The sequence below is a fragment of the Epinephelus moara genome, chromosome 10, assembly GCF_006386435.1.
Source record: "Epinephelus moara isolate mb chromosome 10, YSFRI_EMoa_1.0, whole genome shotgun sequence".
Taxonomy (NCBI): Eukaryota; Metazoa; Chordata; class Actinopteri; order Perciformes; family Serranidae; genus Epinephelus; species Epinephelus moara.
The window spans coordinates 11,532,446-11,546,983 of record NC_065515.1 but is presented as its reverse complement, the minus strand read 5'-3'; the positions used below and the strand labels follow the sequence as shown (position 1 = coordinate 11,546,983).

Genomic DNA, 14,538 nt, shown 5'->3' with positions numbered 1-14,538 from the left:
CCAATAGTTTTTCATTGGAAAAAATAAATATCTCTTCATTTAAAGAGTCAAAACTGTTTTGGTTTTGTTCATAGTATTGATGTCATGATCTTAGGTATATATATATATATATATATATATATATATATATATAATGTATATGTGTGTGTGTTATCGGTTATCAGTTATCGGTATCGGCCTTTAGGAACTGAAAGTTATCGGTTATTGGTATCGGTTAAAAAGAAAAGTTATCGTGCATCCCTAACCATATAATCCCTGCACGATCTCGTCTGTAGCATTTCATTTACTCCCTGTCATCCAGTGTCTGAAAAATATTTCACTGACCTCTTTGTGTTTCCACCATTTTCTCCTCCGATTGACAAACTCTTAAGTCTCTTAAAAGTCCTCTTCCCTGCTCCTAACAGTTTTTAAGGTCTAAGATGCTTTTCGAATAACTTTTATCTTAACAAGGACCTAGTCTTAATTTTAAGGGGAAATTCTAAGAAAATGTCACAGTTCCAAGAATTTTTTTAGAATGTCATCACTAGGAGCAACTCTTAGTACTAGAAAGCTTTGTGAATATGGCCCCAGGTTCACAGCCAGACTCCTGTCTTAGATTGAGGCAACAAAAGCACTTTGGTTAAGTTTAGGGAAGGATCGTGATTTTAGTTAAATGTTAATAGAAAAGGTGGAGATGCTGTGTTACAAGATTAGAGCTACAAACAACTGAAATACGATGTCAGTGAACATTTTACTGTGACTCACCCTAACAGTGGGATATATATCCTCTATACAGGACTCCACCTCCACCAGTCTTAGAGAATGGGACTGAATGAGTGAATCTCAGACAAGCCAGTGGGTGAATGATGGATTTCAAATAGTGCTGAATCGCACCAGAGCATCAAAGAGTGCTAAAAACTGGGCAGACACTTGCCTCCATAAATTTCCCAGATATATGCAAACACACTCTTCATTTTTCATCGCCCCCCCTCTCCCCTTTCTCTCTCTGCACCCAACATGCATGTGTGAATGTTTAAATGGTTCTGCATTCATCTGTGTCTGATTCCGGACCTGTCAGAGCTTTATGTTTACTGCATGAGATAGGAAGTCATCTTCTGAGCTCAAAATACAAGTATATTTTAACATGCTGTTGCATGTTCAACACTCTGTGGGTTTTCTTACTCATTGCTCATCATCACTGTCAGTTTGTCACTTTCACACTGGAGGCAAATTTGTGTACAGCTCCTGAGCGATAGCTTATGCATTGAGCTGCGAGTAAGAAAATTCAAAAATATGTGTTAAATTCGAAAATATATTGATTCACAGCATAACAAGTGAGTTTTTTGCCTAAGACATGATATCACCTGAGGAGGCTGTCCTGCTGTGACCCAGCGCAGTGCATGTTATGAAATGGTGTCATTACACTTCACAGTATTGTACCTCAAAAAGCCCTGAACAACATGGTGAATGGAGGAGAGCTTAACAGTATGAAAAGCACTTACTTTCTCAATGCAGCATGAAGGTTTCGAGGCCCTTATTTCATATTACAGTGTAGAGGGGCTTTCATAATGGACTCCTCTCCTCTCCTCCTCTTCTTTCCAGGGCCAAAACTGCATCTCTCTGCATACTAAGCAGGGCCCCATACGGCCCAATTTGCACCGCGCAATTTACTGGTGTCGCTTCACATTTGTTGGAGGAAAAGCTGAGGCCCTTTTCCCTGATCCTCACACTGCAGGGAGGGAGGGAGGAAGGGAGGGGGGCACAAGAGGGGGGTGAGGATGAGGAGGGGAACCGGAGGTGGCTTAGCTGACAGATCGAGCCTGAACCACATCAACTATACATGCATTTTGCACATATTCAGATGTACGCACATTTTCACACCAACATCTCTCCGCGCATAGACAATCCAGCAAAGCCTCACACACATCACATTTCAAATGTACAGCTCAGAGTCGCACAGCTAACCCCCAGACAGATGAGGGGCGATAGATGAGAGAGATGAAGGGAGAGAGGGAGGAAGGGATGGAGGGACGGGTGGAGGGAGAGTCGGTGTGCTGACAGGACTGTGACAGGGCTTAATTACCAGGCGAGCGCTGTGCACTGGAAGCAATTTCTAAGGATTGTTGTCATTTGAATAGATTAAAACGCCCTTTCACTGGTCTAAGCTGTCTCACCGCCGGCTTGCCTCTGCTGTGGATTAAAAGTCCAAGTCAAATCAAAGAGAAGAAGACATAGAGAGAGATGGAGGGATGGAGATGGAGATGGAGAGGAGTGTCACAGGGGGTTCTCAACGCAAGATAGCACTGAGGAAAGAAAGAAAGAAAGAAGGAGAGGGATATATAGATCCTGTGTGCTGTAAGGCAGGAGCAATGTGCTGTGTGAGGATACAACAAGAAATAAAACAAAATAATGGTCATAGCCCTAAATCCTCCCACTCCTTTCCCGTGCAGTGCTATCCTTCGCACCTGTCTGCTGTGGGTGTTTAACAATTTTTAAAAACCGCATTTCTCTTTTCATATGGATTACCCATTGACTGTCTTTTTCAATTACCTCCCCCTTCCTCTTCCCAACCCCCCCCCCCCCCCCACTGCAGACACTGAGGGCTGCGAGCACACGTGGAGGAAGTTCCACGGCCACTGCTACAGGTACTTCACCCGGAGACACACCTGGGAAGACGCCGAGAAAGACTGCAGGGAGCACAGCGGCCACCTGGCCAGTATCCACAGTCTGGCCGAGCAGAACTTCATCAGAGGTGGGTGGAGGTTGAGGAGACAACAGGGACAAGGAAAGACTTGGCACAGACAGTGCAGCCTATGCAAATGTTCCCCGGTGTTCTTTTCTAAACGGATTTCACAGCAGGAAGTCTGAAATTAGGCGGATAAGTCCTATTCATTTTTAATGTTAGGTAGCCGCTAGTTGGAGCGTTTCCACGTTTCTAGGAGCATAAAAATCTCCTCAAATTAATAAAATCTTCCAGTTGAATCTTCAGTAAACATGCAGGCTGTTCTATAGCACTGTTCATAGGCATACCACGAAAAGGTATGCACCACATTTCATAGATAACCCACGTAATCAAGAGGAATGAGATTATGTGACAAATGCACTGACAGGACAAAACAAGGAAGTGATATAAAAAATGAAAGTCCATGTAAGGAGGCAGGTTGGGACGATGGAAGGCTCAAACATCACAGGACTTTGCCCCAGGTCGCTGGTGTTAGAAACCGTTTAAAACCAAGTGGACCTTGAGTTATACCAAGGAACGTCTTCTATTTTCCAAAACCTAATCAAAGTGACCTATTTATGTAACTTTCCATTGCCTAACTTCATTCGTGGGGCGCTAATTCATTAGATATCATAGGAACTGTTGTATGAGGATACATTAAAACAAACTGCCATGCTAGCAGCTCTAACAAGCCCTGTTTCCACCAAACACTTTGGGTATGGAACCTTTGGAACCAAAAGTAACTTCCCAGACTTGGTACCTAGACCCTAGGTCCGTTTAGCGTTTCCACCACAAACATTACTCTTTAATGTGGGCAGGGTTGTTGTCACTCGCTGCTCCGTCCAGCACTCACTCCATTTCCTCTTTTATCAGTCTGTGACTCATTTATCGTCCACAGAATGAGGCTGCATGCCAACATTTTTAGAACAAAACAGAACAGGCTGCAGTGAGAGTCTCTCTTCATGAGATATTAAAGAATAGTAGGTTTGTGCGTTTAGTCCTTCTCAGGCAAGCTCAGAGGTTTAGTGTTGCCGTAGCCCACAGGAACGTCACTCTGCAATGTTTTTTTTATTTCGTCCACCATTTCCACCGTAAAAGTCGCCGGCAGTCGGCCCAGTGAATGAAGTTACTGTTTCTCCGACTCCAGCTGCTGCAAGAGGCAGCAAAACATTTTATAGTTACAGTTTACTAATAAAACTCTCCACGGTATGAACAGTGGTTACATGAGCTTCAAAACCAGCCACAACTCAGCCCTGAGCAGAGTGACCGTCCTCTACTGACCAATCAACAGACTGCAGTGTTCACAGCTCCACCTTTTAGTACCAGATCTGTGTGCTAGGTACCCCAACAGAGGGGGGACCAAACATGGGGACGGTACGGAACTGTTGCATTGGTACCATCCACAACTTTTCACAGTGGAAACTGAAAAAAAAAGCGTACCGAACTGAACTGCACTGTGCCGTACTACTCAATAGACACAGGACTTTATGCAGGTTATTGGATTTAAACCAAATTACTAGACATTGCATTTTGACATGAGTATGGATTTAAAGTCAGGGTATCTCCAAAATGATACAGTTCATCTTGTGTGGAACCTGATTACGTCATGGTATGTTTGTACCAAATTTCATAGCATGTTTGAATTTGATACAGTTTTGACTCGCACCTCTGACTAGCTTTTTCTCAATAGCAACAGCAGCTGAGGCCACATCAACATTTTTCAGAAACAAAGTTGAAATAATCTGATCACCAGATTGTTAAATTGTCCAGGAGTCTCACATACTTTGTGTCTCTGTCGAGGAAAGGATCAGACTTTAAAGTAATTAAAGTCATTAAAAAATGACACTTATGGAACCAGCGGCTTTCCCTGTTTCACAACTCAATAACTCAAGAAACATCTGGTGACTCTCGCAGCCACCAATCACCACTCACTTTAAATAATAACCGTCAGGTCTTTATTATCTAATCTTAAATAATCTCCCTCTGCTGTCTGCCTGCAACACACTGCTTTTACTAGCTGTTGATTGATATCTACTCTTCTACCTTATTATTACCATACTTGGCGATGGCAGCTCTCGCCTTATGTGTATTCTATAACTCAGTGATAAATGGCTGTCTGCCGCTTCTCCGAACGGCCCTTGAAGGGGTTTATTGCGCTCCCCGCTGAAAAACACCCCCAGGAGCTGAGTCTGTTCAGCCAAATAAATGTGTATCGCCATTTGTTGCAATGAAAAGGTGCTATAGGCTGTGATGTAAGTGTCTGTGACAGAACATTTAATATACTATCATGTTCTTTCTTAGGATGTGATTTTTCTTGAAACAGGTGAAACATCCCCGCAGTGGGTGAGGTAACTGCGTTTGTGTCCAGTGAGGGATATGCCAATGTCAGTGTGTCGACACCGGATTAAATAAGACCAGTGTAAAGGCATAAATGGCACTTGATTTAGATTTGTGTTGATTTGTGTGAAAAGATGTGAAACTGTCACGTGCCATGGGCAGTGTCTCTACATTTTTATTTGGAAAGATACGATTTAAAGACTCTTTGTTAGATTCAATGGTTGTCATGTGCGGCAAAGTCCACCCACCTGGTATTTTAAGCATGTTCTCCTGAATTATTTGCAAATGCTATTTGATTTTTTTTTTTTTTTCAAATATTCATACAGTCTGTCTTTAGTGCCTCATAAGACTTCATCTCCTCACTCTTAGTTTTCCGCCCCCTGGTAATGCTCCACATCCACACGTGTTGTAATAAGGCCAGATCACCAGCAGCAATCTCCTGTAATATTTGATCCACCTTCTGTCTCGGACAGATGCCAGGACAGTGCCATCCATCTAGCACCCATCTTTCTTCCACAGGCGCACAGTTACCAAAAAGTGTGTTTAATTGCCTCGAAAATGGACGTCTCCACCCCTGCAATAAGGGGATCAGAGCCATTAGGAAGATTAATGGGCCTAGTAATGATGTTAAGCAGATACACTGATGATTGAAATTCCATTACATGTGTGCATGCACACGCACGCGCCCGTACAACCGTGCACAAAGACGCCCCCAAACACACAAATGAGATTAACCCAAAACACCATTAGTGATATTTCCTTTCGCACAAACAAAAATCTCATCACCAGTGCATCAGAGGCAGAAAGTATATCTCCATTATTGTTGAAGAGGGAAGATCTCTCAGCCGTGCCAGCTGCCTTTCAGCAGTCGGGCTTCATGTGCACAGCCTGTTGCACAAAGCAAAAACCTACAGCTCAATATGAAACAATAATGAGCACTTCACAGCTAAAGTGCAGCAGAGATCAGTTTACCAGTCACAGAAAGAACTGCTGAACCTGTGAAAACAGTTGGAGGTGCTGTGTGACATCTGAGAAAATAATTCTGATGATGTTACATGGAGTTATTGTCTAATTTGCAAATTCCATCATTTGCATTTCGGGAAGTATAGGAGCATTTTTGGAGTTTGATTCAACCGGCAGCAGTGTGGCTTCAACCACAGGTGCTTTTCCCACGCACATCAGCTTTCTGTCTCATCACTTGCAGCCATAGCAGCCAGTAGCTTCCAGGAGACCACATTTCATTGAGAGAAAATGACTTTCTTTTTCCCGTTATGATTTCAGTGTGAATGCAGCACCAGCCTCAGGTAGCCAGCTGGAAGCAGATGGGTTACCGCGAGGCAAAATATCATGGGAGTGTAGTAATAGTTGCATAAAAAGACCCAAAATGAACACTGTAAGCAGACTATACTTAATTATATAGGACAATAATTTAAACAGCATTTATATAGGAGTGATTCTGGTCGAAGCTTTTTGATCCGTATAAGGGGTTGATTCACTGTAAGTAGTTTGCATTGTTTCTAATGCATTAAAGGGAATTAAACCCCTTTTTTGTGTGTGGATTTTTCTATTCAGAGGAAAAGGTGCAGAGTTACAGGTGTCATCTCCCACTCGGAACTCCCCTCCCCAATGCCACCTTCCCTCCCGTCCAAGGTCAACATACATAAATACATACATGTACATTAAATTAGCAAACAGTAGACATGAAAAAGTGTCTAAAATAGACTGTACGTACAGGTTCAGGTTCAGGTTCAGGTTACTTTATTGATACCCAAGGGTAAACTAGTTTCACAGCCGAGAGTCAAAACATCCATCACAGTTTGAACAATCAAAACAAAACATAAAACATAGAATACAAGAAAGAAAGAAACTGACACAAACAATCCAACAAACAAAACAAGACAAACAGAAGAATAAAACTGTCCAAGATGCGAGCTTAGAAAATGGTCAGACTCTGAATTCTCCCCTTAAATGTCATTCATTCGTTCATTTTCCGTAACCGCTTATCCTCTTAGGGGTCGCGGGGGGCTGGAGCCTATCCCAGCTGACACTGGGTGAGAGGCAGGGTACACCCTGGACAGGTCACCAGACTATCACAGGGCTGACACATAGAGACAGACAACCATTCACACTCACATTCACACCCACGGACAATTTAGAGTCACCAATTAACCTGCATGTCTTTGGACTGTGGGAGGAAGCTGGAGCACCTGGAGAAAACCCACGCTGACACAGGGAGAACATGCAAACTCCTCACAGAAGGGATCCCGCACCCCAGGGTTCGAACGCCCCACCTCTTGAATGCCTTAGCCATATAATTATGGTGGTTAAAGGGCACCAGGTCATTTTGCTTTTGGAAGAGGAGGTTAAGCTCAAGCAAAAGACAAAGGAGAAATGCAAATGCTATAGCATTTTTTTGATGAGCAAATAAATTCTACTCTGATTTTGTCACACCGAAAATGGTAGGGATAGGGCTGGGGTCAAGTGTTTTACCACACTCACATAAGTGGGATTCCAAACCCGAATTTTCTAGACATGGCTAGCATCATGGACACAGTATCATGAAATCTGTTGCAGTCCAAAACAATAAGTTTGTTTCCATCCACCTGTTTTTATGTGTATTTTCAATTTGAGCATACGTTTCAATATCAGAAAGAAGTATTAAGGTTTGGCTGAAGCAGAGAAGTTTTTGAATTAGTTAAAAGAAAATGTGTTCAACTCCTAATATTCACAGAACAGTAGGGGATAAAAACACGAATTAATGAGCATTTTCTTTTGCCGATTATCTAGTAATCTAGGATCCCTGACTAATTCCTCTGTAAAAAGTAATAATTATGTAATTTCTGTTGAAACTGTGCTAAAGAGGTGCTAATTCACATTCATATTTTTTAAAAAAAGTTTTTCGAGCCATTGTTTTTCTTTCTTAGACTGTATTTTGTTTTAAGTGGTCTTTCTTGGACTGGTTTCTTGTTTATGTGTGAGTGTTTGCACTGTATGTGAAAGCCTGTTTTCTTTTTAAGTATTAATTTCTTGCATGTTTCCTCCTACTCAGGTCTCAGCCATGACAACACCTGGATCGGGTTAAACGATCGTACAGTGGAGGACGACTTTCAGTGGACCGACAAGATGGACCTGGTGAGGAGGCAGCTGTGTGTGTTTTATCTTTAGACAGCTGTCGATCCCAGTAGAGTTTAAGGCCCCAGGGAAACTGTACAAATTTGGAGGTGCTTGATATCGCAGCTGGAAACATCCTGAACAAGAATTTGTTGAGGAAAAAAGCATGATTTTGTGTTCTATTGTGATCTCCCAAAATATGTTCGCTGTTACCTCTACCTGATGATTTTCATGAAATACACAGGATGCACTTTTTGTGCCATTAAGGGTTGTTTTCTTAATTTCCATTATCACATGTGAAAACATCACACATGAATCAAAGGGAGATAAATAATGTTCTGCATTATTGTGGAAAAAAGCAGACGTGTGATCAGTGTCTCATGTGAAGAAAATTATGTTTAATTGAAGTTTGAAAACCCTTTGTTTGTCTAACCGTGCGTCTGCTTTCTGTGCAGCAATATGAGAACTGGCGTGAAAACCAGCCCGACAACTTCTTTGCTGGAGGAGAAGACTGCGTGGTGATGATTGCTCATGAGAATGGCAAATGGAACGACGTGCCCTGCAACTACAATCTGCCTTACGTCTGCAAGAAGGGAACAGGTGAGAACAACGAGGTGGATGTAGGGAGGGGAGAGTGTTGCGGAGTGCGCTGCGACTTCAACAGGTGATTAAGATGACTGACAGAGAGATAAGGAGGTAAGGAGTAGCAGGATGTAAAGAAGGAAAAGTGGAAAAGAGGAAGAGGCTGCGAGGAGATTTAGAGAGTGAGACGATGGAAGTAGAGAGAAGGAGGCAGACTGGGACTGAGAAAAGGGGCAAAGGAGAAAACCTTGCTGTGCTGTCACTTCTGAAGTCTGAAACTGCTCTTAAAACNGAAAAGAAGAAGAGGCTGCGAGGAGATTTAGAGAGTGAGACGATGGAAGTAGAGAGAACGAGGCAGACTGGGACTGAGAAAAGGGGCAAAGGAGAAAACCTTGCTGTGCTGTCACTTCTGAAGTCTGAAACTGCTCTTAAAACTATTTTTTTTTTATGTAAAGCAGCTCATAAGTGTTGCAGCCTATTTCTGACAGCACACGTACCTTCGGGGGATTCTGAACATCCTATGTCTTACTTAACATTACACACGTCTCTGTGCAAAGGAAGAGATTAGCACCAAACCTCTTCAATCAGTCCACGTCCTTCAGATTCACACTCATTACTGCTCACCAGCTTCTCTCATCATCCTCCAGGAGAACTTTAAAAAGTTCTCCACATACTCACATCACGGCTTCATTTCCTCTGCCAAATGTTTTTAAGGTAAAGCACATCTTGAGGCAGAATGTACTTTGTGCTTTATGTTCAGGAAATTTAAACTCAGCAAAATGAGGTGAGCAAACTTATTGGTTGGTTAAGTTCCCAGATACGCCACTGCCTCCGCCTCATGTCCCCTGTTGCAGCTGTCCTTTCTTGGTGCTGGAGTTAGGACACCACAAGCTCCACTGAGAGCCTATTAGAGCTTATTTTTTGCCACTCATTTGCATACAGGTCAGAGTTATGACCAATGACAGGAAGACAGAATTATTATTATGTAGATGGAGGTTAGGAGGCAGGTTTAGAGAAATACTGGGACACAAAAAGCCACTGGTGGGGTATCCCAAAAACTTTCTCTAAAGCTTTGGACAAGACAAGCTTTGTTCTTTAGCTGCAGGCGTATGGATTTAAACTTTTATACTGACTGACAAGCTTAAAGGGTAACTTTATAGGCTAGAGTCCAGGATATTTTTCAATCTGGACTCTATTTTCCCATATTTTTATGTTTAAGTAACAAACTGGAACAGCAATTTTTTAAGTTGGTCCAGTACTGACTGAGAAGGCTGCAGGCGGCATCCGCAAAACAGGCTGCAATGTAACTCGGAGCATATACGCACCGTCAATTTATGTCTGCTATAAGTGCTTGTTTTTACCACTGGCAGGTTCAGATTATCATTGCTAGTGTCTGACAACATTACAGAGACAGAGCTTTTTGTTAAAGAGTAACAAAGAAACTGCCCCAAAATCACTATTGCCACAACCGCCAGGCTCCATTCAAATAAACAGTATTTTTAGCGTATGTACAGCCATCATTTTTTCACATCTAAGTGGGTGGATTAAGAGTTTATTTCAACCAACCCAGAGCTGGTTATTGTTGGAACAGTGGAAAGACAAACTGAGATGTTTTTGTGAGTTTAATTTAGTTTCTGTTGAGTTTGAGTGAAGTGTGTTTTATGATAATAAAATGACTGATTATTTAAATGGAGTCTGGTCAACCCAGTCTCATTCCGAAGTCGTCGAATACCGGCGCTTGGTCAGTGACTTCCGCATCAGACTGTCCTTTTATGTTAGCATGATACATAGCCAGGTGCCATCAGTGTGTAATGGCACCTGACGGCGAAAAAAACGTAAGTAAAGGGGGTGAAAATCCCACGAGGGTGGGTGGGTGCTAGTGGTCGTGGATGGGTCCAACAATGGCTGACTTTCACCTAGGAGGCTGGTGTTCGCTTCCTGTATGAATGTAAAGCCAAACTCTTATTTTTTCTAAACCTAACCATGTGCCTGCGTTGGCTAAACATAACCACATGTCTTTGTTGGTGAAAGAAAAAAAAAAGTCAATTAGCGGTGTTATACTGATGGAGAACATTTATTTTGATAGAGACTGTAAGAAAACTGCACATTTCCTGTGAAAACTAAAGTGTATTGTGAAAAGACGCAAAGGCTACCTTGCATGTCATATGTAGACATGGAAAGTCCATGACTGAGTGCAGATATGTGACAAGGTTGGAATGAGAATGTGTTGGTCTGGTTGCTTTCGTGGCCACAATGTCAGGGCTGTTTCTGGTTAAAAACCTCTTGTACTCCACCCCCATTTTGTACCAAAAACGGCTAAAATGACATACCCAAATTAAAATGACTGTAGCTTCTGAACCGCTCTGACTACATGCATGCATGAGGTCTTGACAGAAAGAAAACTCCCTGAAGTTTCTTGTGAAAGTGTCAGAAACACTCTAGGTGATACAGAGACAGAGTAATGGGCCTCTGAAGTCAGTAAAAAAATTAAGATTTTGCCTAAAATAAAATAAAAAATGTTTTTCAGGATCAATAACTGTATGTGGCTTCATCTGAGCAGGTAAATGACACTGTGGGGCTGTAGGCACACTATCAATAAACATTTCTTTCAAATTCGAAGAAGACTGCTCAAAGTATGAACATTCTACAGTTTTTTTCCATGAAAAGATCCAGGCGGAGCTCCAAATGACAAGTTGGTCACTTGGCTTCAAAACAGTACTATCATTATGATAGCTGATGTTGTTTTTGACACAGAAACACCATAAAATATCACCAAATAAAGCCATATGAAACATGAAAGTTATGATCCCACTTACTAGACAGTATTTCTCAGCCAAAAATAGTGGTAGGAGTGAGACTCTTACCTTTTATAAACCAGCTACGTGCCTGCTAACAGCTCCACATAAGATTGCGAGTAATCCTTTAACTTTTCCCATCGAAAAATGGCATGACATGACTTGTCACCACTCATCGCGATTTTGTTTTGTTTTTGTTTTTTTTGTGTTTAGGCTGCTCTGGTGCGAAATACATAAGAAATAGAAGAAAAACGATGTTATTTTTTAAAAGTCGAGAGCTTCCTGAATCCGGCAATACCAAACATCACATGGTTTGATGACGTAGTGCGCCTGAGAGATACCATTTAACAGAGGAGGGGGGAGCGAGGACGTCGGCGTGTTCGAGAGGTTAGGATCTTACTCTTTGACAAAAACTCGATCTCTAGGAATCCTTTCCATAATGTTGTCAGACGCTCAGAATAACAATCAGAGCCTGTCAGTGGCAAAAACAAGTACTTTTAGGAGGCGTTAATTAATAGTGTGAACAAGTGTGGTTACATCACAGCATGTTTTCACAACTACCATTTTCTGTTTTTAAGAACACTACAACAGAATAAAGCTCATTTCGGTATAAAAAACAAAAACAACCACAAAATCAGGATCCCGTTAATTGGAGCAGCTCCAGACTTTATCCATCACAAGTCTGAGACTTCTCTGGTGTCTAGCTTTGAGAGAGAGTAGCTCAGGTTCACAAATATTGATTGAACTTTCCTACACCATGGAAATAACATACTGGAATGCTTAATTTAGCCGATGTTCCCCCTTTAAAGGTTATTCCTAAGTTGTAAGTGGGTGTGAAGTCACTTGATAAATGTTTCTTATTTTTCACTTTCAGCGAGTAACTTTTTCAGCTCAAAAATGGATATGTTGATAGTAGATGAGGGTATTAGTCAGCACAAAATTTCACTAAATTAAATCTTGGTAGATTTGAAGTATTTTGTGGGGTTTTAAGTCTTTATTACAGACAGTAGAGAGATGACAGGAAATAAAGGAGAATGAGATGTAACAAAAGTCCCCAAGCAGGGTCGAACCAAGGAACTTCAGATTCGTGTTAACCTTAACTGTGAGGGTGCCCCTACTGAGTGTGTCTAACCTATAGTACCTCATAGAGCTAAATGAAATTGTGTCATTGTTCCTCATCATCACTGAATATTGGATGAGCCGTAACATAAAAGCCTTAAAGGCCTTACCGATGGTCATTATGTTAATGTAAGCCAATTAATTGTGCTTTAACAGATGGTTTGTCATCACAGGCCACAAGCGTGGAGAGCGTACTTCTAAAGCTCCAGGCAACGAGCACGTCTCCTGAAACACCCTGCTCCACTCTTGTATGAGAGGAGAAGTATTTCCCTCACAAGCAAGGTGTTGCACCACCTCTGATGCACACTGTCACAAGTCCCCAGAATCCAGCCCACCTCTGACCTTAATCAGTCAGCTACAATCACCAGCGTCTTTTCATCTTCCCCCGCCTCCCCGACAGCCTCTTCTTTCATACTGAGTAACCCCATGTAATGTCTTGTCTTATCAGTGGAGTTTGTCAGCTCCACGCTGAGTATTCTCCGCCCGCTTTCCAACGCTCACAGCTCAAATGTGATCTGTCTGCCTGCTCATCAGCAGTCTCTGGGCCTGATTAGGCGATAACAGCACTATGTGAACCTATCGGACATCTCAATCAGTCGCCCAGGGGCCAGTCCGGGTGGTGTGTCATGCAGATGGTGGTGATATTTTTGTCATATTACTGAAAAGAGATGAGACGACGGTCAGATCTCGGGGAAAGAGAGCGACTCATCACCCGTATTATTTGTACAGCCAGCTCACACAAGCCTGCAATCATTAATCACACATACTGTTGAACGTGTTAAACTTGCTGATTGGTCACAGCTTCTGATTTCCTACTTCAAAAATTGCCAAAAATCTTTACCTTGAGCGTATAATTGTCAATTTTGGTTGATTTTGCTTTCAATAGCTTGACATCCATCATCCTGTAACGAATCTGTTAATTTTTCAGGACAAAAAACAATGCAAATAGATGTGAAATACAAGAGGCCTTTTGTATTTCACAAGGATAAAAATAGATGTAATGAATAAAGTTGGCACAGACCAAGTTTTACGCTTACATTTGAATTCAGATGACGAGAGAGTCACGCTGTCTTCTGCCTCCGAGCTCTTCCAGCGAGGACGAGAGGGAATTTACCACAACAGGACATGTAAGTATTATGAAATTGTTCCAATATTTTGATGGGTTATTATGTACAGAGACAGGAAATCTAATTTTGCATGACATACTCAGCGCGCTCTCAGAGTGCTTTGGGAGATGATAGGCTGTTGTCAGTGCCTTTAGCAGTTGATGTGTCCATTGGCGTGTAATGTAATCATTGTTGGATACACACTGTGTAGAGTAAAACTGTCACTGCCGGAATGTATTTTGAAAGTAAGGAGGGAAGCTATTTTTATTTTGATATGAATTACCCGACCAGCTACTGTGCATGTTTGCAGCTGTGTGTGTGTGTGTGCATGGAGCTGTGAAGGATGTGTGTAGAGCTAGTGTAGTGCACAATCCCCTCAAGCAATTGACATTTCAGTTCAGAAGGGACTAGTGGGGGAAAGACAGGTTCACCGGCATGTGAGGAAGCCACAGGGGAAGGAGGGTATATGTGTGTTTCTGCTGAATACATGCACACACTCCCCCTGTGTTTCACTGAGAACTTTTATATATATATATATATATATATATATATATATATACATATCCAATGTAATAAAAATCCATATTTTTATTTGTGTTTAGTGCTCAAGATGAATCTGTGCAGTCACAGACAGGAAGGAAAGGAGGAAGGCCAGAAAGGTCCTCTTTACCAACTCCACCACAGCAGCCACACACCTTCCCACAGGGACCCTGTCGTATCATTTTGAAGACACCGCTGCTACAGATAGTTACATCCTCCACAGGGAGGTGTGTGCAGGGACAGAGCA

General features: G+C 42.1%; 1 protein-coding gene across 1 annotated transcript in view; it reads left to right on the top strand.

Moving 5' to 3' along the window:
• The window catches only part of ncanb (neurocan b), a 220,265-nt gene that overhangs the window by 182,576 nt on the left and 23,151 nt on the right, over positions 1–14,538 (top strand). The window contains exons 12-14 of the mRNA XM_050055537.1: positions 2,573–2,731; positions 8,088–8,170; positions 8,605–8,749. Of these exons, the coding sequence (XP_049911494.1) occupies positions 2,573–2,731; positions 8,088–8,170; positions 8,605–8,749 (387 nt within the window). The remainder of the gene's footprint in view (positions 1–2,572; positions 2,732–8,087; positions 8,171–8,604; positions 8,750–14,538) is intronic.